The following is a 26181-nucleotide window of genomic DNA, read 5'->3' as shown; positions in this document are numbered from 1 at the left end:
TATAAAAGAGTGCATATTAATGTGGATGAATCTACATTACCAACACTTGTCAGTGGGTCCATTTTCAATAAATCTATCATTTTGTCTTTATAGTTATTTTGATATTATTATTCAGTGGTCGACTCGCCCAGCATTTCCTAGTTTCGGTTTCCCAGATGCTGCCCGGTGGGTCATGGGAATAACACCGCCGGATCGCTAGTTGATATTGTTGAAAACATTCTTGGAAAATGCTTTCGCTTTTGTCCGTCTTGCGCCAGTCCAATAATTTCACCGTGCACACGGAGGCTCATGGGAAATGTATTGTGAAAACACTTCCACTTTCTGAAACTCCTCATAGTCCCTTTAAAACGGTGTTTAGCTAAGTTGGTAGAGTAGCCACCCCATGTGTTGAGGCTACAGTCGTCAATTCTTCATTCAAGAGCTAGATAAATTGTATTTTTATGAAATTAGACATTCTGTTTGAATACTGGTTCAAAATTGTGTTGCATTGTGGGTTGTTTGGAGCCTTGTATTTGCTATTCTATTGAGTTTCTTCAACCCAGTTTACAGAAGTGCATCTTTCTGTCAGCTGAGAGTTTTTAGGGATCACCTACAAGAGTTTCTGCTGGTTACTGTAACAATGTGCTTCCAGAGAGGAAATCATTTCCTGGGGACTGAAAACAAATCAAAAGGATCCACCAGCATGTTTCCTGCTGAACCAGGCATCATCAGACCCTTATGTGTTACTGCTCCACTTAAATGTCCAACCTTGTCCCCACGAGAGAACATCGATACTGGACAATTCAGCAAAACCCCAGACTCTGTTCATTGACACAGTTGTTTAAAGTCCAATACCAATGTTTTCCTTTTTCATTACCTCTTCCTATACACTACAATACCAAAAAGGAAACACTGCTGTAAGTGCACTGGCACTGAACATTACCACTAGATCTATCTCTTGCACTAAAGTGCAGATTAGGGGCGCTGGGCTGTGGTAAATGCAGATTTATTTCCTATAAATGCAATTTGTACTATGTTGTAAGTGGGCAGATAGGACAGCTGGGGTTGGCTGGTGTGTCAGGTGTGATTGGCCGGTCTGATTAAAAGCCTGAGGCGTTTTAGTGAGCAAAAGGGAGAGAAGACGATGAGACCGATACACCTTGTTTTTGCAATTTGAGCTACATCAGCTGGGAAAAGTGAGTAAAGCGAAAACCAATGACATCTGTCAACCCCAGCTCCCGCCCCCTTTGGGCCGTGCTCTTCACAGCATGTAAAGTCAACCCACCGCCAGAGAATACTGTGGTTTGACACTTTTCTGGCCTTGAGGGGACAAAATGTGAAACACAAACATTAGTGTCCCCATTTGCATACCAGGCCCAGGGTTGAGTAACTCTTTATTACATATATCCACAAAAGGCAATTAAGTCTGTGGTCAACAATAGCTCACTCTAATGGTTATGTTCTTATACACGAATAAAGTGCTGCACTTTAACTGTTCAATGGAGAACAGTGAAGGGCTCTCAACCTCCGTGCTGCGGTGTGTAGCCACTCATGTGGCTTACTCTTATATGAGCTTTTATGTAATGGGAGGGAGTTCCACTGACAAATGAATGGTTGTTACAAGAGTCATGTAATATTTAAATAATAGAGAGAAATGGGTTGGACATGTAACACAAGGTGAACTCAAACAAGTGACATCACTCCTCAACTATATAATACCAAAGGTTTGGACAGATTCTACCACTAACTTGAATGCGACTGGTACTGTATGGCTATCCAGACCTCCATAAGTCTGAAAACTGGTGTTAGATAAATGTGTCTTAGTGGATAAGAAGCATAAATGTGTTTTTAGTAGGGCTGTGAAACGATACATTTTTCTAATCACGATTAATCGCATTTTTTCATAGTTAATGCACGATTAATCTCTATATTAAAATATTAATTAATCGCATCGTGACTAACGCGTTAACTATGGCAGCCCTAGTTTTTAGGGTTGTGTTCTTGAGTGCATGGCTGTCAAACTGCTGTCTGACCCATGTCATTGTCATCTAATAACAGTTGAGATTTTCATCTAAATAAACAACCAGCATCATATGAAATAATCTTTATGAAAAATAAAACATAAATACATCTCTACCTTCAAGATGCAAATGTTCAAGAAGCATGCAGCAGATGTATAGTCCCTGAACACAACACCATCTGAGTTCCAATATACCCCAATGTTACCTAATAACAGACATTTTGACTTGTCATAACAAGCACAGGTGTTACTAAGTGTGTCAACGGTGCTGCTCTGCTCTGTGTTCCAGTTCATTATGACGGGGTGACGGTGAACCAGCAGGGACACCAGGTCCCTGAAAGCAGATAAATGAAAGTCACCTTTTCATTCTATGATTTACACTTGTACTTTTTTACAGTAATGCAACATGTCAAACTGTCATCTGTGAAAAACAGCCATAAGGTTTAGTGAACAAACCAAATTTTTTTTCTCTATTTACTGCTCTGTCCTTCCAGAGATATCACCAGAAAACAGGAAGGCTCGGAAAAAGCAACAGGTTAAACGAGGGGCTAGTTAGCGCGCTGATGGTGAGCTGACATGACAGAGCAAGACGCCGCCGTCCCAGAGTCCTTGAATGCCAAGTGATCAGCTAAAAGGCATTCCTGTCACATGCAGGTTGAACTCCTGAATATGAGTGAAATGATGTCTCATGCTCTTAGAAAGGCAATACACTTAAGTGTTCCTAATTCAAGGACAGGTATTTGGGAGGTTACACCGCCGAAGCAGCTTCTGCCATAAGTTCTGTTGATTACAGGTGGCGGTGGGTGGGTGTTGAGAGAAAGCATGATGTCATAATGCAGTAGCTACAGGGCGCTGTCACGATGTCCAACTGGTGTTATTGGAGTGGATTCCATTTTGGATATAGGAGCACAGCAGGAGATATCCTCACTACACCTTCATCACTGTCCTTTTAAAGGGATACACAAACATTTTTTTTTGTGTGTCTTGCCTCACTCCCGACTCCATGACCAGCAGATAGACACCATCCTTTCGACTGTGCGTGCAGTAACAAGGGAGACAGAGCCGTATCGCCCGTAATTAGCTTAGCTCAAACGCTGGAAGTGTATAGGTAGTGTTAGCCTGCCTCCTACCTGAGCTGAAATCAGCAGTCAGAAGCTGATTTCATTTAAGCTCTATAAACTTTGTAAATATATCACTTTATGGACATTTCAAACATTTTTAGGTGAGAAAGTAGCCGTTTAGATCAGCAGTGTGTCGTTAATTTGTCTAAATACCAGCTGTTTGCAATTTTGTTCGGACGAATTCGGCGCTACTCAAGCTAGCCGTTGTGACCAACGCACTTCCGGTTACTTTCACAAAATAAAACACCCGTTGCCCTTTAAATATAGAAAACCATGACGATAAAATTTGTGCTTTTACTTTGAAATAGGAAGCTAACCTACCCTCGATGTAGCTAGCTTGAACCAAAATAAACCGTCTTTGCTTGAACCCTCCGTTTTGACCGATCTCGTCCCGTTACCGGCATTTGACCGCTCAAGATGCCTTACCGGAGAGTTTTGTCAGCTCTGAGACGAAGATCGGTACGTTTAGAGTTGCTGAAGAGTTTCTCTGATAACTTAAGGTGGAGGCAGGCTAACACTACCGATACACTTCCAGTGTTTGAGCTAAGCTAATTACGGGCTCTCCTTCATTACTGCACGCACAGTCGAAAGGATGGTGTCTATCTGCTTGTCATGGACTCGGGAGTGAGGCAAGACACGAAAAAAAAAATGTTGGCGCATCCCTTTAAATACATGGAAAACATAAAAAATACAATCACAATATTCATGCTGTGGAAATTCACCCTGGAGATTTGGGTCATTTTCACAGGATAAAATCTAAAGGGGGGTATGACTTAACTTTTAATATCCACAAAATGGAAGGATTAAGATTCATGTCCCCATGAACTTTAATTCTAATTAATGAGCAGCTGAGGAGAACATTTTCATAATTCAACACTTTTTTCAAGACTCTGGAGACGATCTACAGAACTAACTCATCTGCAAAGTCTTCCATCATCAATCACTTGTATAATATGTAATTTCCCCACGTCCTCCCTCTTGTTCCTCTCTCCTGTCTTTGCTGATCATGTGTTTTTAGGTTTTATAAAGCCACCGACGACCAGCTGGCTGGATAAACATGTTGTGTATACCACTCAAAGTGGTTCCATAGATTTGGATTGAAAGTAGGCTATAGGTCTTGGAAAGAGATATTTATACACAGGTGTGGCTTTCCAGTCAGTGTCAACAGTCTTCGGTGGCTCTGACCTCCATTTCCAGAGAATTGCCCAGTGATTGGTTCATGGTTAATCTACCTTGTCTGTCTGAGCAGAGAGAAAATGAGAGTGAAGAAAAGATGTGCCTGTAGCTGCGATGAGGGTACTTACAACTCTCTGTTTCAATTACCTGCATTACCCAGAGCCTGGCCCGAGAGCGCTTTTTAGTACTTCCTAGCAGATATATACCACAACCTTGGATTTTGATACCAGTTTTCATTATTTGAAAATGAAACCATTTTGTTTTAATTCTGCAGAGGGTGCAGTGGTTATTACACCCAGGGATTTGAACAATACTATTGACAATTTTGTGTTTTTCAGAGCGTTTCCAACTATGGAGCTCAAAGTGGGAAAACTAATGAATTTATTCTTCAGTTTGTGCTGTGGGAAACCATAGAAATAATCCAAATTAGAAGGGGAGCTGGGGGCATGAATATTAACTGCACATTTTTTATTAGGTTGTGACCTTTATGTACTTTAGGTCAAAGCTGAGACTCAGAAGTCCCTCATTTGTCTTGAAGGAGGCAGTAAAAGAAAGCTCATGGGAAGGAATCATCTGCTGTAGTGCATCTTCCCTATAGACATATGTGTAGTATGTGTCAGTATGTACACGTGTACTACGAATTATCTGAATATATACATTAAAAAAACAATAGAATTGGTCATTAGTGAGTGAAAACTGAGGGAAAACCATGGAATCCCTGAGCTATATGTAAGGAATGCCTGCCAAATATATTTTTCTCGGCTTTACTGTCTTGTAAATCATTTTTTTTCATGGCTCTAACCTGAGGCTGAAATACTGCTGGTGCATAATGCTTCCATTGTTCCACCATGCCACAGCAGATGTGTTATCTACCCCACCACCACCACACAGATGTACCCTCTTGTTGCTGGGCAGAAAGAAAGAAGGTTTTTTTTAAGATCCAACTAAAACAAAGTCAGTTATAAACTCAAACTCAAGAACAGGCCAATTGTAGAATCTTGACCCTACACAACTCTCTAGGGGGGAAAAAATGATTTCAACAAATTAAGTCCTCATGTGAAATAGCATTTCAGCAAAGAGAAACATCAAGGAGTAATTCATCAGTTTTGTCAGATCTCAACATAAAAGCAAAGATAGAATGAAATGGCTTTTGGCCCACGCTTTAATGTAAGACTGCTCTCTCAATTCGAGCTTGGATATTGTTTTCTAATCTTTTTGTCGTTCAACTTTCAAAGTTTCAATCTTCAGATAGTGTCCATAATAAAGTGTTGCTGGAGTTTTGACACTGCTGATGCTCCCTGAACAAGAATATTATGGAGTTCACTTAAAACCATGCAGTGGCATTGACGTCTCACTCAGCGAGGTACAGCACTGTATCTAACTGACCTCCCTCGAATGAGTTTTGCCACCAGGGAAAGACAAAGTGAGAGGGAAAGGCCTCCACTTTGCAGCAGTGTTGGTCCTGAGGCTGAAGGATGCTCGATGGGTTACAATCCCGGCATTGGTTTACGGGGCTTGTTCCAGTTCGCCAGCTTTGTGGAAAGACTTCATCACACCAGTGATGGGCAATTATTGCTTATGTCAATCAAAATGATATCAAGCCGAGTCCCTGTTAACTGATAAGGTTCAGTTTCGCTGCCGTATGTCTGTTTCTCCCCTCTCTGCCTCCATCTCTGTTGGGCTCTCATATCGACTCGGAAAATTGGAAGTAAATGGTAGATAAAGATAAAACAAAGAAAGAAAAAGCTGCAGGGCCGCTGGTAGAAATGGATTCAAGGCATCATCGGCTCCTAAAGAATTACATTCAACTTTGTGGTCGCACCAAAAGGTCTGAGGACAGAGGTGTTCACTATCAACATCCCTTTAATCTACACAGCAGGATTCACACAAACTTAGAAACGGACTAAACTACTGGACTTTTGACTTCTACAACCCAGGAGAGGTACTGCACTACTAATACTATGTTGGAAGAGTATGGATGCTCCCTCTATCAAACAGCAGATAAAGGAACTTTCAGAATGTCTTGGTCTGGAAACACTAACATACATTGCCAAAGGAAAACGGACCTCTAGGAACCATATATGAACATTATAGTAGCTGGACAGGCCTCATCTGTAAAAATGTGGGATCACTTTCATTCATTCATTTTGATTTATTCCATTCATGGTATACATTCTACACATGGTTGCACAAATTTACATAATGTACACATTGTCACCATGAATGAAAAGGAGCAGGATGAAGAAAGCTTATAATACTTGCCCCTCTCTATTGTTATAATTACTTTGGCTTACTTCAACACCAATATTATGCTCTATTTCAAAATATTAAAGGTGATGAAATATAGTACTGACAAGAAAACAAGCAAAATAGCAGTGGACGCACTTGTCTATCTATCATTTCCTTCTTTTTCCCTTCTTTTTTGTAGACGCTTTCAAGGTATTGCAATTCATTGGTATATAATTTGTGCATATGTATTGTGTGTGTGTGTGTGTGTGTCTAAATGATAATTTGCTGATTTGTGATTAACATTTTACAAATCAGCAAATGATCATTCAGACACGCACACACACAATACATATACACAAATTAGATACCAATGAATTGCAATACCTTGAAAGTGACGCTAGTGCAGGATAAGCGGTATAGAAAATGAATGATTAACATTTGTGATGTTATTGTGATCCAATTGTTCACGTAATTTCTTTTTGTGATGTAATAACAAACAAAAGCCAATAAAAATATCGGGGGAAAAAAAAGAAAACGGTCTGAGGATCAGAGATGGCTGGCAGCCTTTTGTCTAAAAGAGCAGCAACAACATAGCCTACTGAATAACAGAGGACGGAGGACCTTGATCAGGAACCCCACGCTGACTGCAATGGAGCTCCAGATGTCCTCTGACGTCGTCCACCTGAGACCTAGAAGGTGGTCGGTGTCTCCGTTGACATCCATCTTGTATTATTTTCTATCTTTCCCCCACTAAAGCACCTCTGCAGCATACATGCCACTCATCCATAGTTGTGTTGTGTTTGTGTTTGGGATGATTGTCATGTTGAGAAGCGCTCCTCCTGGGTACAAACCCGCATTCATGGTGCCAACTATAAATATCATCTCTCCTACACCTTTGCACTGCGCTTATAAATCCCTATATCAGCACGGTCCAACCTTGATGCTTCTCCGTCCTTACCATGCCATCACTGTGGTAGTCCTTGCCAGGTCCACACTAAACATATTAGACCCCATCTGATCCATAGACATTAAAGGGATAGTAGCATTTTTTTAAAGTGGGGTTGTATGATCTACAAATAGCCCCTAAGTACTTTAATTGCAGTAGAAGACTCTCTGCACTCCTCCCGTTAGCAACGCCAGCCCATAACCCTGCCCAGAGATTTACAACATACAGTGTTGTGAATAGAACTGTGTATTTTTTTCCCCAGGTAAAACCTCTTTTAGGCCGCGAAAATAGGCCGTTTCTTTGGGTCTGTTTACAACAATGTATGTTGTAAATCTCTGGGCAGGGCTATGGGTTGGCGTTGCTAACGGGAGGAGTGCAGAGAGTCTTCTACTGCTATAAAAGTACTTAGGGGCTATTTGTAGATCATACAACCCCACTTTTAAAAAAATGCTACTATCCCTTTAATTCTGATTTCATTTGACCTGGGACTGTGCTGCCAACATTCAATGAGTCTTGATGTTTAATCTTACAGTTCTGCGATCACTTTTTCTCCCCTCACACAGTAGAAAATGACTCCATAAATGTCCTCTGAGAATTGAAATGTGCATGGTGCTGTAGTGTCTCTTCCTACACCGCTGCTGCAGCTCCATTTCAGCTTATATTCAGCAGCCTGGTGATGTTGTCATAGCGTCTCCTATGTTTATGAAGTCTCACAGTCTGGTTTCTTCGCCTATTTTACAACCCTGTTTATGCAATTAGCCTTCAAACCGCAGGTAAACTCAATTTGACTGCACCGAAGCAGCAATTAGCCCCCTCCATTTTCAAAGCAGCCTGTCTACCTTGTTTGTTTTTAATTATAAATTAAATCAAATAACTTACACTTCATCTTGAAAATAACACAAATATGAACATATAAAAAAAAGAAAATGCTGGCATGGATATTAGTTCAGTATATATATATATATTAGCATGTGCATCATAATAACGAAAACACAAAGGGACGCATACATACATCCTGCATACACTCAGCCGCCTACATATGCGTGATGAATTCTATTCATGAGTCTTGTTCGGTCACAACACTTTCTTCCTTCCTGATATAAATCCGTCTGTACACTTGGACCTCTGCATGGAGGACGGTGTTTACTATGCATAGAATTTATTTAGGCACTGCCCGTGAATTTATCCAGCCCCCGCACTCGGAGATGTTTCGTGGTTATTTCTTTGTTTCGCAAAGGCAAAGTGACATGCAGCTGATAGTAGGAGACTGATTTTATAGCCCCTGTTTATTTTCTCTCGCACCGAGACGAGCAGCTTTCACCTGCATCTCACTGTGGGGTTTGCCTTGTGGAGATAGTTGTGATGTCTCATTTGACTTCAGTGTGGGACAACACACCGCTATTATAGAGTGTGACAACATTTTGGATAGGGTTTCCTCCAGAGATAAAGAGTGAGATCCTTGTTTATCCCCCAAAAAATACGAGCAGTATCGAGATGGGAGTTGTTTGCTCTATCGCTGCCTCCATCAGTTAGTTTGTGTTATCAAGTGGTTCTTTTATTTAAAGATCTCATCACTTCTCCCACCACTTTAAAAGAAACAACACAAACTAATTACACGTACAAACATGGGAAAATAATGCCCAAAAGTTTTCCTAGAAGAAAGTGCTTGCTGGAGTAGTCCTGTGTGCATTCTCTCCTCAGTGCAACACTATGAACTCCTTCACATAGGTGTGAAACTTTATCCCGATTGGTACTTTTCATCGTGTCGAGAGTACAAACACACACCTTAAGAAAGAATTCTTGGAGAAAGATCAGAGACAAAACTCAAAGAGACAAACTCAAAAGAGGCTCGGGCAGCAGGTGATTCACTCCACCTTCCAGTGTGGCCGTTTGGCACAGGTAGACACACTTTTAACTTTAGACGTGATCAAACAGAACATGACCTAGTTTTGTGTGAAGAATACCGAGGCCGTTAACCCCGGACACTTCCTGTGGAGCTGGTCAGTGGCAAACAGATAAAACAGATTGTATAGACTTGCACAGTACAGTACACACTGCAGGTGCTAATGTGTGAGACAGTGGGAAAAAAAGAGCATCGCTCCCATCAGAACTACAGTGTTTAAAGGGATAGTTCAACATTTTGGCAAATTGGCCCATTGCCATAATCCCTATAGACTAAGGAGGTAGATTTGTTACCTTTATTTGTCGGTGCAAGCTGTTTTTAGAACGGCAGAGCAGAGCCGTGAGCTGCTCAGAGCTACGCTACGGAGGCTAATGGAATTTCTTGGTTTCCCTCATCAAACTCATCAAATTCACAATCCAACAACTCCAAAACGCTCTGGTGGACAAGTTGTGACCTGCACATCCACCATGCTATGAGATAATAACGGAACATCCGTAATTATCTCATAGCGTGGTGAATGATGATGGAAACCAAGAAATTCCACAAGCCAGCATAGCTCTGAGCAGCTCACAGCTCTGCTCCGCCGTTCTAAAAATAGCTTGCACCAACAATTAAAGGTAACAAACGTACTGCTATGACTATAGGGATTATGGCAATGGGCCAATTTGCCAAAATGTTGAACTATCCCTTTAAATACAGGTTAAAAGTTCTCATTGTAACTTATATTAGTGCTGATTGAGCTATAGTTGGCATAGGGTAAGAATTAAAAGGTTTAATCAGTTAAAATTAAAACATGGGTAATGTAAAGGATTTTATTTTTACTTAAGGCGAGACACGGCAGGCAAAAACATCGTTTTTTCATGCACTTATCAATTTTGAGATTTTGGGCTATTTTGCTTCCATAACATGTCTTCTTTCAGACTAATACAAAAAAATAGTCTAAAATACACGTTATGGGTGTTTATTTTACTTCACTTTGACTGGTGTCGCCTGTAGATTTCTCCTAAATTCACCAGAACTGAGCGTTCTATCGCGGAGCGAGCCGCGTCTGTTCAGACTCCTGTCATATCAGGTATCGCTTTGAAGCTCTCTCTCTATCTCTCTCTATCTCTCCCTCTCTCTCTCCTGCACTAATGTGTCGGTTCCAAAAATGGTCATTTCCTTTGTACCAGCGACGAATCGTAAAAGTACGAGGGAGGGTCTCATTGGCTGGTGTCGTTTTCCGACAGCGTGATTCGTTTAGAAGCATCACGTGATGCGCTCTGAACAGCGGAGGGACTTTTAAAAACGGGGAAAGGAAATCGATTTAAATCCTCACGTAAAATAAAACAGCAACTCTCACTTGCTAGACAACAAAAGACACAGCACAGAAACTCACCGAGCCATAAGATCCCTTTACAAAGTGCGTCATCGCGGAAGCTGTCACCCGTAAAAAAACGAGTGTTTGCCGCCGGAGACAGCGCGATACACAGCGGTGGCTTTTTTTTTTTTTTTTTACACATCAGACGTCTGAATGAACCGATCGGAGATTTAATATGTCCCTGCGCTGGTACAGGGCTTAAAATGAGCATCGATCCTCAGAATCACGTGTTGTGCAGTAGTTTACTTCTCAGTGACAGAGGTGAAACGGATGTGACACTGACATGGGCCAGATATGATTTTTAGCCAGACAGAGAGAAACTGAAAACATTGGTTGTCATATTACAGATGAGCCCAACTAGGCTACACCTAAAGTGTTTCTTATTTTTATTTTTATTTATTTATTTATTTTCTCTGACCTACTGGCCCACACACCTTAAAATTCACAGTGGCCAGACACTCTTGTTTCCAGTAACAATGGGCTCTATGCACAGCTCCACTGCTTTCTAAATTCAAGGCAGCTCTTTTATTTACTGACAAACTGATTAATCCAGGTGTGTCTGAGTAGTCACATTGGTCAGACACACCTGGATTAATCAGTTTGTCCAATAATGTAATACAGGAAACAAAGGAGCTGCCTTAAGTTCAGGAAGTAGGCTAGAGCTGTGCATAGAGCCAATTTGTGGAATTTTTGCAATAGAATCTTTAAAGGCCGTTTTCTCAAAATGAGCTTTTTCTTATACTCTGGACCCGAAATCTCCAGTTCAGCAGCACTTACAGACACCAAACCTTCCAGTTGTATTCCCGCCTATATTCTGAAGGTTTTTACAGAGGGGATTGTTGATATATCATTCACAGCCTCATTTATACAACAATTTATACCTAAAAACAGGGCGAAATTTGATTTTTTAGGGCTGGTGACAGTATTTTCTCATTTACAAAGTGATAAAAAGAGATATCCAAAATCCCCTCTGTAAAAACTTTTGACTTTAAAATGTCAACAAAATAAAACAAGAATTTTGAAAGTGGCTTTATCCAATCTTCAGATTTCGGGTCTGGAAATGTACACAAATTCACGCATATTTAATTATATAATGTCTAATTTCCATATGTAAGCATAATATTTAAGAAAACATGTAATACAAAAAATAATTGTCTCAATCTAAGTAATAAACATAGAAAGTTTCATGGCAATAGCTGTTAGTTAAATTTTTTACCCTATTCACCTGGGGTGTCTCGCCTTAATCTAGACTGATGTTGTATATGAATAAAGGACAGTGTCAAGAATATAAAACCATTTAAATGAAACATTTTTATCCTTATCCTTATGATTGTTCAAAAATACACTGATATTATGTGAACTTCATATTCATTCATACTACAGAAAGAAGATTTGAGGTCTGTGATTTTTAACTTTATTTACAGATGTGTATTTGTAATGGACATTGGAGATAATAATGTCTCACTGAATCAAAACACAAGTGTGTTGTGTGTTCACATTCAACAGAGGGCACGTCTTCATTATGCCGGTTAAATATGTAGATGCATGTTTTTCTCTCTCTGTTTCAGTGCTCTGTGTTTTTTCTTCCCCTGAAACAGAACATTTAGTGTGAACAATTAAGAAACAATCAAAAAACAATTTCATAAAAAATCAATTTGTCTCACGACACAGAGAGCATAATATGTAAATAAGTTCAGCTAAATTGTGATTTGAAAGGCAACATCCTAGAAAAGACGCATTTTAAAATCAGTACAACTAAATGTAGACGCAGGCTGAGTTCAGCTAAATGTTTTGATGTTGTTGTTTGGCTGAACCGCCAAATTACAATAACCATTTGAATTTTTTTGTTAAAACAAAATTAAATGTATTCTAAAACTCATACTGCATAGTGTTATTATAGGTGAACCTCGATGCAAGTGAACACTTCCTAGATGCTTGGGAGGCACTGCCCACCGTGTGTCTGTAAATGGTTTGGGAGAAAAGGGCCTGGTGGAGGGAAATCGACCCGGGCTCTATACAAAGCCCCAGAGAGATGTTAAAGAATAGATGAGTTCAAATGCATTACAGCAGTCCGTTCAATCTCCTTCCCACCTCTACACCTGACCTCAACCTGCCTGCCCTCTACCCCCACGGTACACACCTTCACAGGCCTTAAATTTGTCAAGGCGGCAAGGGTCATGGATGTACTCCCCGCAGGCTGTAGTGTATGGGAATGAGACTAAAATGAAATATGAAGTCTTGAATGGAGTGTTAATTTCCCATGGGCTCTACACCTAACCTCAGAATATGTACCGATTAGAATTTTGAGGGTTAATTTGTGGCAGCAGTCATTTCTGACAGTGGATGGATGAATGGCCTACGTCACCGGTTTTGAGCGGCTCTGGAGCCCATGAGCGAGAACATACAATCGGAAAAGAAAGAGGCAGAAATTCAGTGTTTTGCCTTCATGAGCGCTGCCAGACTCATATATAGGGTGTACAGGATAAAGGATGGAAGAAAAGGCCTGAAGACAAACAGGAAAAAAAAATCTATAGAATAGACATAGCAATTAATTGACAATGTGACTAAACAAGCTGTGAAATATGGTCTCCATTCTGACAACAATAACAGCGGATGGGACAAACATGCTCGGCAAAGTTATGAAGCGCCATATTGAGCACCTTGAGAATAACATCAACCAAAGCATACAGGGAATACTGATGATGTTCATCCTCAATCTAAAACAATCCATATATACAGGATTTTCTTCAAAATAAGACCTGGGGCTCTATATAACCTGTCCACACTCTTTTCATGGTGGATTTGATTGTTGTATGAAGATACCGCAGACGGATTGGAATACTTGTGGGATTAGGTGTGACTGCAAATGAAAAGCTCTGTGTTGAAAAATAAAAAACATCGAACAAAAGCAGAACACTTTAAGGAATTATATATATATATCGATTCCCTATTGCAGATACTGTGAATTCTTTGAATTAAGTCCTGCTAGAACCAGGCATAACATTTAAATATGCTGTTTGGAGCTGCTGTTGATGCAACTTAACTTTATAATCCAAATCCCTTGTTTTCTTGTTAAACTCTTATTTCTTGGTAACTAAAAAGCTGAATGCCACCTCCATTAATAATGTGGAAAAGCTGTCAAAGTACAGTACATTCACCTTGGTCTACAATGTGCTTTTCAAACACATTCATCCTAGGACTTATTGACAGCAATAACAAGCTTCACACAGACAGGTACAGAATGGAAAACCCATCACTATGGAATGACCTGGACTTTTAAGAAAAAAAAGGTTTTTCCCTCTGCAGCCACTGAGCATCAACATGACTGAGATTGAACAGCTTGACAGCTTCAAGTTTCCTGAAACCAGAATTGGTCAAATTACATGAAAGCCACAATCAGAAGCAGCAGAGGGATCCCTGCGGTGTTTGCAAGCAACACACGAGGTAAAGAAAGCTCTTCATAGACACTTCCAGGACCAAAGGTCAGACCATCCTCTGAGACCTGGACACTGTCTGCTCAGATGCAGGACCAGAGGCCAGACTCTGAGATGCCAGAGACCACAAAATACTGGTACACACCTGACCAGACTCAACAACAGCCTATTCCCACAAGCAATATGAACATTCAGGCTGTGCAACCTCCATCCACCCTCACTTACAGACACACACACATGACTGTAAATAGCCTACAATTTATCTATTTATCAAAAAAACCTTATTTATATTTTGGTCCCACATGCTGGTAAACTATGGTGCAATTTGTGCAATATATAACATCAGTATTACCCTTCTTTTCTATAATCAATTGTGAATTTGTTTCTTTTTCAACCCAACTGCAGAACCACATAAGAAATCCAGTGTGCGCATACCTGGTGCCGGTGCAAAAGGCAATAAAGTTGTCACGTTTGAAACACCTGTAAAGCTTGTGTTTCATTACCGACAACTTAGCAGCGAAAACTCAAGTGACTGGAATTAGTTTGTGAAGGAAAACTGCATTAAAAGGGGAAAAAAAAGTCGATCCAGCAGAGTGACTCTCAGGGTATTAGCGCTGTAGAAATGTTTATGAGCCCGAATTCATCATTTAATTACAAATACTGCTGACTCAATGTAAGCACTAGAAGCCCTTTAGAAGGACTCCCAAAAGGCACAAGTGGTCAACACTCACCACAAACCATTCAACACCTCGGTATCTCTGCTGGTACACTCTGAAGACAGGACTGTCCCTGAGAGGATAGACTCCACGTCAGCAAAATGAATATGACTGCCACGGGGGTTGTATGGCTCCTCCGACCAGCCAAGTTGCAGGAAATATTACATTTAGTCATTTGGCAGGCGCTTTTATCCAAAGCGACATCACCTGAGCTCTTAGTGCATCTATTTTAGGACATCAAAATAAAGAAGTGCACCAAAAAGTGCAGAGTAAGTGCTAGTCAGGAGACTTTTGAAGATAGCGAAGGAGCCTCACACTGATGGCATTTGGTAACTTGGTCCATCACAGTCCAAAACAGTGAGGCCTGCAATTATCTTGTTTGCAGGGTTATAATGCCCGATGACATTCCTTGGTGGGACGCAGTGGGCAAGAAGGTGCATATGGATAAATGGCTGCTTTTAAAGGGATAGTTTGAAATTTCACTCATTATCTACTCGCCCTCATGTCGACTAAGGGCTGGGAGAAGTTTCAGAGTTATCCGTGGCTTCTCTGAGTTACAGGGGGTCTGGGCATAGCAATTGCCCAGACCCCCCAAGCTTGTTTGTACATAGTGGAAGCTCCTCTTCCCGGTTTGTCAAATTTGGATGAACCAGGGTCTGTCCTCTTCCCAGTTCGTCCAAATTTGACGAACCGGGAAGAGGAGCTTTGAGAAGCTTCTGCTACAAAACAAACTTGAAATATAGACTTATTTAATTTTTTTCGGGACAATTTCGCATTTCGGGACTTCAATAGAAGACGGACATTACATACAAGCAGCATGGAGGTATTTGGATGTTTTTTGGTGTGTCTTTTTGTTATGAAGACAGTTGGTATCCATTTGCAACCGTTATATGGACACACTGCTACGCCGAGACCCCCTGTAACTCAGAGAAGCCACGGATAACTCTGAAACTTCTCCCAGCCCTTAGTTGACATGAGGGTGAGTAGATAATGAGTGAAATTTAAATTTTGGTTGAACTATCCCTTTAAGAAGTTGGGTCAGACTCAGAAGTCACTCTGAAGGCTAGGATTAGTGACTTAAAATTTGGTTCAGCTGAGGGTGATGAGGAGACCCAGCAAAGAATCTACTTTTTAAAGAAACTGCTGTCTTTTAACATTCACAATCAAATGTTGAAAATGTTTTACTGTGCTTTTATTGAAAGTTTTCCTGTGATCTTTGGGTGACAGATGAAGAGGTACATTTGCTATTGATCTCATAATGAATATACTGATGGGCCAAGATAACTCTGGTTTGAGGTTCAGTTGAAGGTGGGACTCCTTAATCCATGAGAAACCAAGTGGGATTCAAACCAAGAAGGGTCCACTGGACTGACCTCTGTCTCTTTGAACCCATTAGCTTTCTGCAGAATGGTTTCAAAGATTATAGTGGGCCGCTCGACCATCTCTGCCTGACTGTGTCTAACACCTGGCTAATCCATAAAATGGGCAAAGAGGTGGGCCCATGTGGAGCTGAGACTCAACATTCGCTCACAGTGACAGAGGGTTTCACTTGCTAAAACTGTACTTTGTGAGATTAAAGTCACCTTGACCACCGAAATCTATTCCGTTCACCATTGAGTCCAATTGGATGTTCAAAAAAAAGAGAAAGAAATTAAATTTTGTCATGGTGTTGCTGGGATATCATGTTTAGAAGAATGGAATGGACCAACAGAAGGGTTGCCCAACAACCCAAAACATAATCCCAAATATTTCAATTGCAAGTCAACAAAAGACCAACAACCACTGACAGCATCCATTGGGAAGAGGTTGAACGTCTTGCAACGGTCACGTGAAGACTTGAGAAAGATGTACATTGTCATCTGACAACAGAGAATCTTTCATAAGAGACAAAGTCATCATCTCCACCCACATACAAGAACCTGTCATCAACTTAACTCAACTCAAGACATCTCCATTACTACTGCCCCCAATGAGGACTGAATGTTCAAAAAACGTTGGTGTGGATATTTGGAAGAGGATACTTTAGTTGTCCTTTAAGAAGTGAGTTGTGTATGATCATTCAGTGGCAATACTGGTTTCATAAAAGTAATCAAGCTGTTAAAAAGGCTGAAATAAGGAGTTTGAGCATCCAATATGTCCTATAACTGAGATGCTTTGTCAAAGAATAAAGCCTGTATCACTGGGTAAATTTAGGAACAATGCTGGGCTGAGGGAGGTACTCCCAACGACAAACATACTGCAGATATCTGAAAGCCAAACAGTTTGAAAACAGTCAAAACTGTTTGAGAGAGGGATGAAAAGTTGAAGAAGTAGCGCTGGTACATGAAAGAAAGTAAGAAGGAAGAGTTCCCAGCAGGAGGCCGCAACAACAGCACCATTACCTGAAGGAGGACAGACCAAGACAAAGCTGCTGTCTCCAGACTGGAGAAGATCTTCACAAAGATAGACTTTAATTACGGCTTAGATCAAACATTTACAATTCAGATACACATCTAATTTCATCTCTTTCCCAAAAGCCGTTTCCTTGGGATTAATTCGCTGTGAGATTCCAGGCGGCTGACCAAGCAACCGCACCTGACAGATGCCATCGATTGTTGCTGCGGAAACGTGACTCTTGGTTTAGAGCTATAGTCCGGGTGGGCAGGGTGGCTAACTTTTTATGCTTAAAATAAGTCACTTTATTTTTGTGCAACTGTCCTCAAACCCATTAAATTGATATATTGGCCAAATTAAGACTCAAATATCTTTGTAAAATGAAGGCCTAACCCCCCTCCCGTACATGCCTGTTTTGAAGAGATTAGCATTATATGAGGCTGATAAAGTTAATGACCAGATGATGTAAGAACAACGCGGCGTGGGCTGAATCATGACACTGTATCAGCTCCCTTTTCGCTTGTCCTTGTATGTGTATGCTGCTGGTTAATCTGAAGAAAGCAACAGCCTGAATAACGGAGTGTGTCTGAGTGGATTTGTTGTAATGCTTTAAACATAATGGCTATAGACAGTTCAGCCAGACTGAACAGCACAAGGCATGGGTGGCAGAGGTGCTACATTGGAGTCAACTGTTAATTAAGATTGATCCAAACCCCTGCTGGCTGTGCTGTGATATGGGATGGTACTAGCCATAAATCTTTTAAGTGACTCACCGCCGCCTCCTTTCCCTCCTCCTGCTTCTATGGCCTCCTCCATCTTTTTTATCAACATTCCCTTTATTGGTTTTGTAACATAACAGCCCTTGAGCTGAATAATAAAACAATGAACAACAACAACAAAAAAATAATAATTACATAGGTGCCAGATCAGCCCACCTCATCCCTCCCACCACCACTCACCCCGCCCCTCCAGAAAGCCATCACCCATCCATCCCACCCACACCGGGAGCTCTGACCCTTCAGTTTTTCAGCTGCGTCTGTGAATGTGAAATGTGTCATTATGGGTGATTACTATAATCAAATGTTTTCTTTATTCCTAATGCAGATTAGCATCTCATTGATACATTCATACACAGTAGTGACAGGGACAGCTTCACTATTTACTGCTTTAAACTAAAAGAATAGTTCACCCAAAATTCGAATTTCACTCATTATCTACTCACCCTCATGTCGACTAAGGGCTGGGAGAAGTTTCAGAGTCCTCCGTGGCTTCTCTGAGTTACAGGGGGTCTCGGCGTAGCAGTGCATGTCCATATAACGGTTGCAAATGGATACCAACTGTCGTCGTAACAAAAAGACACACCAAAAAAAATTTAATAAGTCTATATTTCAAGCTTGTTTTGTAGTGGAAGCTTCTCTTCCTGGTCCGTCCAAATCTCGCGAGAGTCAGTGCGATTACTGACGCCGGCGCAAAATCTCGCAAGATTTGGACGGACCAGGAAGAGAAGCTGCCGTTACAAACAAGCTTGAAATATTGACTTTTTTTTTTTTTTTTGGAACAATTTCCCATTTCGGGGCTTCAATACAAGACGGACATTACATACGAGCAGCATGGAGGTATTTGGATGTTTTTTGGTGTGTCTTTTTGTTACGAAGACAGTTGGTATCCATTTGCAACCGTTATATTGACATGCACTGCTACGCCGAGACCCCCTGTAACTCAGAAAAGCCACGGAGGACTCTGAAACTTCTCCCAGCCCTTAGTCCACATGAGGGTGAGTAGATAATGAGTGAAATTTCAATTTTGAGTGAACTATTCCTTAACTTTATTGCAACTTCCTCCTCCATCTGTATGTTCTGGATGAAAATACACACCCCATTCACGTACCACACTGCTGCTATGTGTGTGTGTGTGTGTGTGTGTGTGTGTGTGTGTGTGTGTGTGTGTGTGTGTGTGTGTGTGTGTGTGTGTGTGTGTGTGTGGGGCGGGTGATAATTACACTCTGTAAAATGACCCAAAACATGAACTGAGCAGGAATGGGAGGCAAAATGACTCACTGAGCCCGGGTGAGGGAGATATCAAAGATATTGCATGGTGAGCGGGAACCCACACACAAACACACAAACACACAAACACACAAACACACAAACACACACAAACATACTCTAAGTTATATTGGGAGAGCAGGCAAAGGATAGTTGTTACACACTGGCTCAACAACAAATAAGTCAGAGGAGAGCCTGAGCATACGCAGTAGACTACCAGTTGTTCCTCTTTTCTTTTCTTTTTCTTTTTTTTTTTACACATATGCATGAAAAGATCCTAACTCAACACTGTAAGTGGAGTCATTTATTACTATTAGCAGTAATAAAACATATTCATAAATGCATAATTCCATCCCAGACTTTATTTTTTGCATTATATAAACAACCCATCACTGTAACTGTGATCGCTATAAGCAGAGGAGTATTAGACATGTCTGAGTCACACATGACAGCTGGGTTCTTTGATATCCTTTGAAAATAAAAAAAGGGAGAACTATGTTGCGGACTGCCTCCAGAAATGTTCAAAATCCTCCCTCGAATCCTTTTGAACTCGCCAGGCTTTCCCTTCAGTTTCTACATAATCTTTTTGGTTTGGTAAACATGAGGCTTATTCAATAGTCGGGTGAGCAGATGTAGGTGTGTGCTCGTCTTTCCGCCGTCAAGGCCAGTTCTGATGAATGTTTGCTTGTTTTTATTGACTTTAATCATAGATGTCAGGAGGATGATGTCACGAGGCAAGATGAGCATAGAGGTTGAATATCAATTAGAAGAGGACGTGGTCAGCACATCTATTTATTCCAGACTTACATATTGGGCCGAGCTTAAAGGGATAGTTCAACATTTTTGGCAAATTGGCCCATTGCTAATAAAGGAGTAGGTTCGTTACCTTTAATTGTCGGTGCAAGCTATTTTTAGAACGGTGGAGCAGAGCCGTTCCCTTATTATCTCATAGCGTGGTGAATGTGCAGCTCACAACTTGTCCACCAGAGCGTTTTGGAGTTGTTGGATTGTGTATTTGATGAGTTTGATGAGGGAAACCAAGAAATCCCATGAGTCTCCATAGCGTAGCTCTGAGCAGCTCACGGCTCTGTGAGCAAATAGCTTGCACCAACAATTAAAGGTAACAAACCTACTCCTAAGACTATAGAGATTATGGCAATGGGACAATTAGCCAAAATGTTAAACTATCCTTTTAACATTAGGGTATTTACAAAATTAAGCAAAGCACAACAATGTTTTATCTCCTACAGTCTCATTATAGCAAAAAAATGATTCTCACATTATGGAAGAGTGTAAATACGCCAACATCTAAGATGTGGCTAGAGGGCATAACTAAGAATGCCACGTTTTGAAAGACAACACACCAACATTTTAGAAAAAACTTGCCAACCCCCTTATACTATACCTTGCAAATGCAAACCCAATTTAACAATCTGTCTCCTAGCAAAACATTGATCTCAAAATATTTTACAAGTAACCTATTACCTATTGGTTTTCTTTCTGTTTATTTTGCTTGGTGCCGTTATTATTGCATGTATCTGTTCTGTGTGTTGTTCTGTAATCACACATCAATGTGTGTGTATAATATCCAATAAAATGATGGGGAAAAACAAAAACATACTGCTATAGTAATACTGACTAATACTGATACTTCCCCTATGATTTGAAACATCCCTGAATATGTGTGCCACATAAACCTTCTCACCTGTTTGCCACCATTCATTTTATCTCGGGGCAACAACACTAATGATTGTTGATGCCCAGCTTGTTCTGAGACCAAAGTGAGTGTGAGAGGCTCGTGTGACCTTTAGCTAAAGACGGATTTAATATGATGGGTTGGGTTGCTGTTGTAACAGTAAGAGATTTCTAAGAGACTATGACATATGGTGATGATGATGATGATGATTTCACTTTCTTGCCATGTCCACATTACTCTAATTTGCGCCGCCCAGGAGAAGAACTCAGTGAGTTTTTATCCCCGGTCTTACGAGCTGTGTGAGACCCGGAGTCGACTCGGTAATACATTTATTTTGCAGTTAATTCAGCCAACTAAAGAAAAAAAAAAGGCAATCCCCTTTGTCCTCTTTTGTAATGGAGTGTAATTAAGGGAAAATGTATTTTGCCGTGCCTTCCTCAGTCTTCACTCTCTCCTCCACCTCCCAGAGACGTGCTCACAGGAAGGTGTCGCATTGCCTCCGCACCTCCCGCTGGCCCACTGTTTAAAGAAAAAAACAACTGGCAGGATACTATTAGAGTCTGACTTTCCAAAGACGTACTTGTCTGATTGTCTGTTGGGCCGTGTCCAATCATGTGTGTATGTATCCTGGAACGGGGCTAGTTCATACGATGTGCTGTCGGACGTGTTTACGATGAGCCGCTCTGGCAGGTGGAGGGAAAAGAGCCAGCTGGCACGGAGGGGGGGGAGAGGTGTTGTTTAAATATGGAGGTTTACATTCTCAGACAGTCTCTATCCTGGAAACCGCTCACAGTGCTGCGTTTGGTTGTTTACATGAAAAGCGCCAGGAACAGTTGACAGCAGCAAACTGGCCAATCGCAAGGTGAAATGGGTGTGAATGATGGATTCGCAAAGTTAAATTAAAAAAACACCAGAGTCCAAGCTGATGTCTGTCGGCCCGTTTGGTTTCCTTTGACCGACAACCAGTAAAAGAATCGCATTGAAAAATAGCAAATCTTCACATTTCACACACGATCAAGCAACTTATTAGCTCCGTTTGAGGACTCAGCCATGTGGACTCGTTTCTCTGTGGAGGACTCGGGCCAGACTTTCTGGAAACATCCAAATGTGTGTTGTGTGTGTGCATGGTGGTGTTTCTGCTCACACCTCAGTGCCTCTCTTCCAGTCTGCCAAAAATGAGCAACACTAGGTAATTCTGGCTTAGTAATACAGAACCAGCTTATAGCACAGACTCCAACACAAGCGCCACCTTAGCAAAGAAATTAAAAGTTTGAGGCCATTGGGCAAAAGTGGACTGAGACCATCAGGGGAAAACTATATACTCCATACAATATCACATAAAACAAATTAATGTTAGCCTGACCAGATCTCCACACTTAGTTTCAACACTGTGTCAGCACTGGAAAACAACCTACATAATCAAACTATAAGAAATTACCTCATTTATCAACATGAGGATGGCCTGTCATGTTTCAGCTACAGGACAAAACAGCCTTTACAAACCAATTTAGGGTCAAAACCTTGATGAAATATAATATTCATGTATATATAGTGAGGTTGCACAGAATTAGGAAAGCAGGAGGTGTATTACCTTTGAACTTGTGGAAAACGGCCCAGAGCTCAGCGATGTCTGTGGCGAAGGTGATGTCTGTGTCCAGGACGATGACTCTCTGCAGGTCGGACGGCAGCGTCTTGGTGAGCACCAGCTTCATCAAACCGTAGATCCCGGAGTAATGTTTGTTAGGGATCCATGACACCTCAGACTGGAACACAGGATCGGGGTCATTTGCTGTTAAATCGACTTCAAATTTTTAAAAATGTGTAACTCGCACAACATCGTTCATAGAGTTGCTTATACAGAGATCAGAACTTCTCAGATAAACTTCCAGAGCAGGGGCGGAGCTATCGACGGGCCTGGATGGGCACCGGCCCACGCAGAGTGACAGATTGCCCACCCAGTTAGATTCATGGGGGAAAAAAATGAAATTTTTTAAAAATAGCCTATATTTTTTTTATATATAATTTGCTTAAAGGTACATTGTGTAGGAATTACTCCCATCTAGCATTGCGGTTGTATATCGCAAGCAACTCAATCGTATTTTTCATGCTGCATTCACGTGAAATTGGGCAGACGGCAGACGGACGACAGCCGCTGCACGTAACGGCATAAACAAGCCTCTATGTAAACAAGTGGTCCGTCAGCACGGGGCAAAACAATACACGTGACAATATGTTGTCATGGCGATGTCATATTGTTTACCCGACCCACGTTTTACCGGCTTTCTCTGGACTTCTGTGACTAAAATGACATCTGGTTTGTTACCGACGGCCGTCTGCCCGACTGCAGGTGAATGCAGCATCAGTGTAACACTCCATTCCTCCTCACTGCGTTACCGCAGTGACTTTTCACAGACGCCACCTCCACCTGAGCCGACAGCTCCGGTGTCTCCGCTGAGTTTCCGTGGTTTCCGACCGTCACGCTGCCACTGAACGTAAAAACATGGCGACACCACATGGCAGCAGCACCGAGCTTACCCGCTCCATGGAGATATGAATGATATGAACGGCTAATTCAGAGCTGAAAGGAACACTTCAGTTTGTTGATGGGGGGATTACTGATTAATGAAAAACAGACTTTTGAACAAAATAATCGATTTTCATGAATAGATAACAGGAGAAGTTACACAATGTCCCTTTAAAAAGTTTGGTTGTGGTTTTTATTTTCTTGAACATTTAGAATAGTTGATGGCGATTCTAATGTCAAAAATAATCAGGCCCATCCGGATTTATCCAGGCCTACCCATTAGCCACATTCTGGCTCTGCCACTGATCCAGAGTCAGTGAGGCTCTGTTGTTTCTCACCTTCAGCTCATCTGCGTCATAGAAGTCGACCCTGACGGCGGGAACCATCCAGGTATGGAACAGGGAGGACAGGATCTGCTGAGCGATGGAGTCTGTGATGAAATGGAAATGTAGGGGGTTCCGCCTGCAGACACACAAACACACAAACACACACACACACACACACACACACCAATGGTTAAACAAGTTCAGTGTTCTCTCACAGAAACATCCCTCAAGATATTTCTTCAACTTCAACACATTCACAGAGGGAGTTCTCCACCGCTGCTCCACAGAGGAGCTTCAATTTATTTTATAAATGCAGGAAAACTGTGTGAATTAGGGCTGAACAATTAGTCAGGATTAGCTAGAGAGGATAATTATTTAGAAAAACAACTTTAACTTATCTACAGTCTCCAGACAAAGGTTTATTCAACAAACATTTACAAAAAAAGTTAGTTAAAAAATTGTACTTTAAGTTATGTCCATGCGATTTGCTCATCATTAAATATCATTGAATAACCAGGGTTGAAGCAGGTGGCTGCCAATTACAACTGTTCACATTGTACATCAGGATTTATTTATCTTTGCTTTGCCATGGAAACATGTTAAAATCCTGAAACTGAGCAACCACAATGAGAAGGTGTTATCTTATTCTGTGTTATCAAAAATTCCTACGAGCAGTGAATGCATCCCACTGAGAGGTTTGAGTGTACAAAGGCTGATGCATTCAATCCCTCTGTGAGATCCAGTACAGCTGCGTTATCCAAAAAACACACCGAGATGCAGCACTGTTGTACACTTTCCTCCACCATCCTACCACGCCGAATGCGGATTAATCCACCACTGAAAATAGTCCCAGACAAAAGCACAAGTTCCTCTTGTTTGTGTAATGTCACGCAGCAACCGGCTGTTTAGTAAAATTGAAAAAGAAATCCTTGAAAAAAACTAATTACAATATTTATTTCTGAGCCTTTTTCTTAAATCCTGCCTTCTCCTGTAACCATTGGACTCAGAGCTGAAAACCACAGACCGTAGGGAGGGCAAAGAAGAATAGAAAATAACTCCAATCTTTTATTTTGCATTTGTTTAGTAGCATCATACTTTAGTAAAACTAGACTGAAAAGATGAATAAAAAAAGTAATCTGAAGGTCAAGCACCTTAGACATCCTGTTCTCTAGGTATAAACAATCCTTAATGCAACCTCATGATGTTAGACGCTCCTGCCCTCAGTTTGTAACAGACAGTCTGTTAAAAAATCTGTAGAATCTTTCTAAGACTTGATAAAACTCCTGCAGAGCCCCAGATGTTATAATAAATGTGGCTGCACAGACCATCGAAAATTATTATGTATTAAAAAAGTGCAAAAAGATGTAATGACATGGTGAGTCGGTGAGATTAGTAGCTGTATTTATCTACAGTGTATTCTCTGGGCACATTGTTCTTGATTTAAATGCTAATTTGGGCAAATCATTTTGGTGCAAGATGTAATTTAACATTTTCAATTTGCAGTGTTCTCATATTGACGATACACACGACAGCCATCTTTGGTCTCACACATGAATCCACTATCCCGTGCTTCTCACCGGTGATTCTGTCTCAGTTGTATTGATGGCAGATGTTGGGCCTTTGCAAATCTTGTGTTTATAAGTTTATCTAGTTGCCTTATTTTATTGTCCCTTTTTTCGGTTTTGTACACTCATGGTTACACACACGTTCTCTCCACCTCCCTGTACTCACATATCAAGTATAATTCATTTGTCAATAAAGAAACAGAACAACGTAAACAAGATTAAAGGTGAATCTGACTGTGTAGAAACTGTGTATGCTTTCAGCTACTACCAATACCCAAAGTTAGGTTTAATATGTAGCTTTCATAAAACCATTGTGTCATATTTTGGAAATCAACAGCTGATATAATTTCACATTGGACATAGTTTACTTTTATTAAAAGAACAGTTCTTGCAGCTTTGATAAAAGCATTGAAGCATGAATAATATTGGCTGTAGGATTGAAAATGTTCAACATCTTATAAACTCTCTCCTTTAATGACATATGTCATTTGTTATGCAGCAACGACTGCCAACACTTCATCCAGAGATGACCATAACTTACATCAGCACACACACAAACAAAAACACACACAGTCTATGTGCGAAATGGATTCAGGACATTCAAACCAGGTCAAGAAACAGTGACAGTGAACTGAGGATGTGAGCACCCCGGGGCGTCTGGCGCTGAATGACTTTGGGAATGAATGTGTCAGCTGCGTTTGCTCAATAAGCACAGGAGGCTGGGAGCTGTCAGAATGCCTCGGAACTCTGGCTTCATACGAGCTGTCA

The 26181-nt window shown here is 41.0% G+C and overlaps 1 protein-coding gene across 1 annotated transcript in view; it reads right to left on the bottom strand.

Annotated features, from left to right (window-relative positions):
- The window catches only part of large1 (LARGE xylosyl- and glucuronyltransferase 1), a 144250-nt gene that overhangs the window by 50395 nt on the left and 67674 nt on the right, over positions 1-26181 (bottom strand). The window contains exons 5-6 of the mRNA XM_085769398.1: positions 23861-23984; positions 22590-22761 (exon numbers count right to left, since the gene is read on the bottom strand). Coding sequence (XP_085625524.1) covers positions 22590-22761; positions 23861-23984 — 296 coding nt within the window. The remainder of the gene's footprint in view (positions 1-22589; positions 22762-23860; positions 23985-26181) is intronic.

This window comes from Trachurus japonicus, chromosome 23, assembly GCF_045865225.1.
Source record: "Trachurus japonicus isolate A0001 chromosome 23, Traja_1.0".
Taxonomy (NCBI): Eukaryota; Metazoa; Chordata; class Actinopteri; order Carangiformes; family Carangidae; genus Trachurus; species Trachurus japonicus.
Note: the sequence above shows the minus strand (reverse complement) of the source record. Positions and strands in the feature narration are given on the sequence as shown.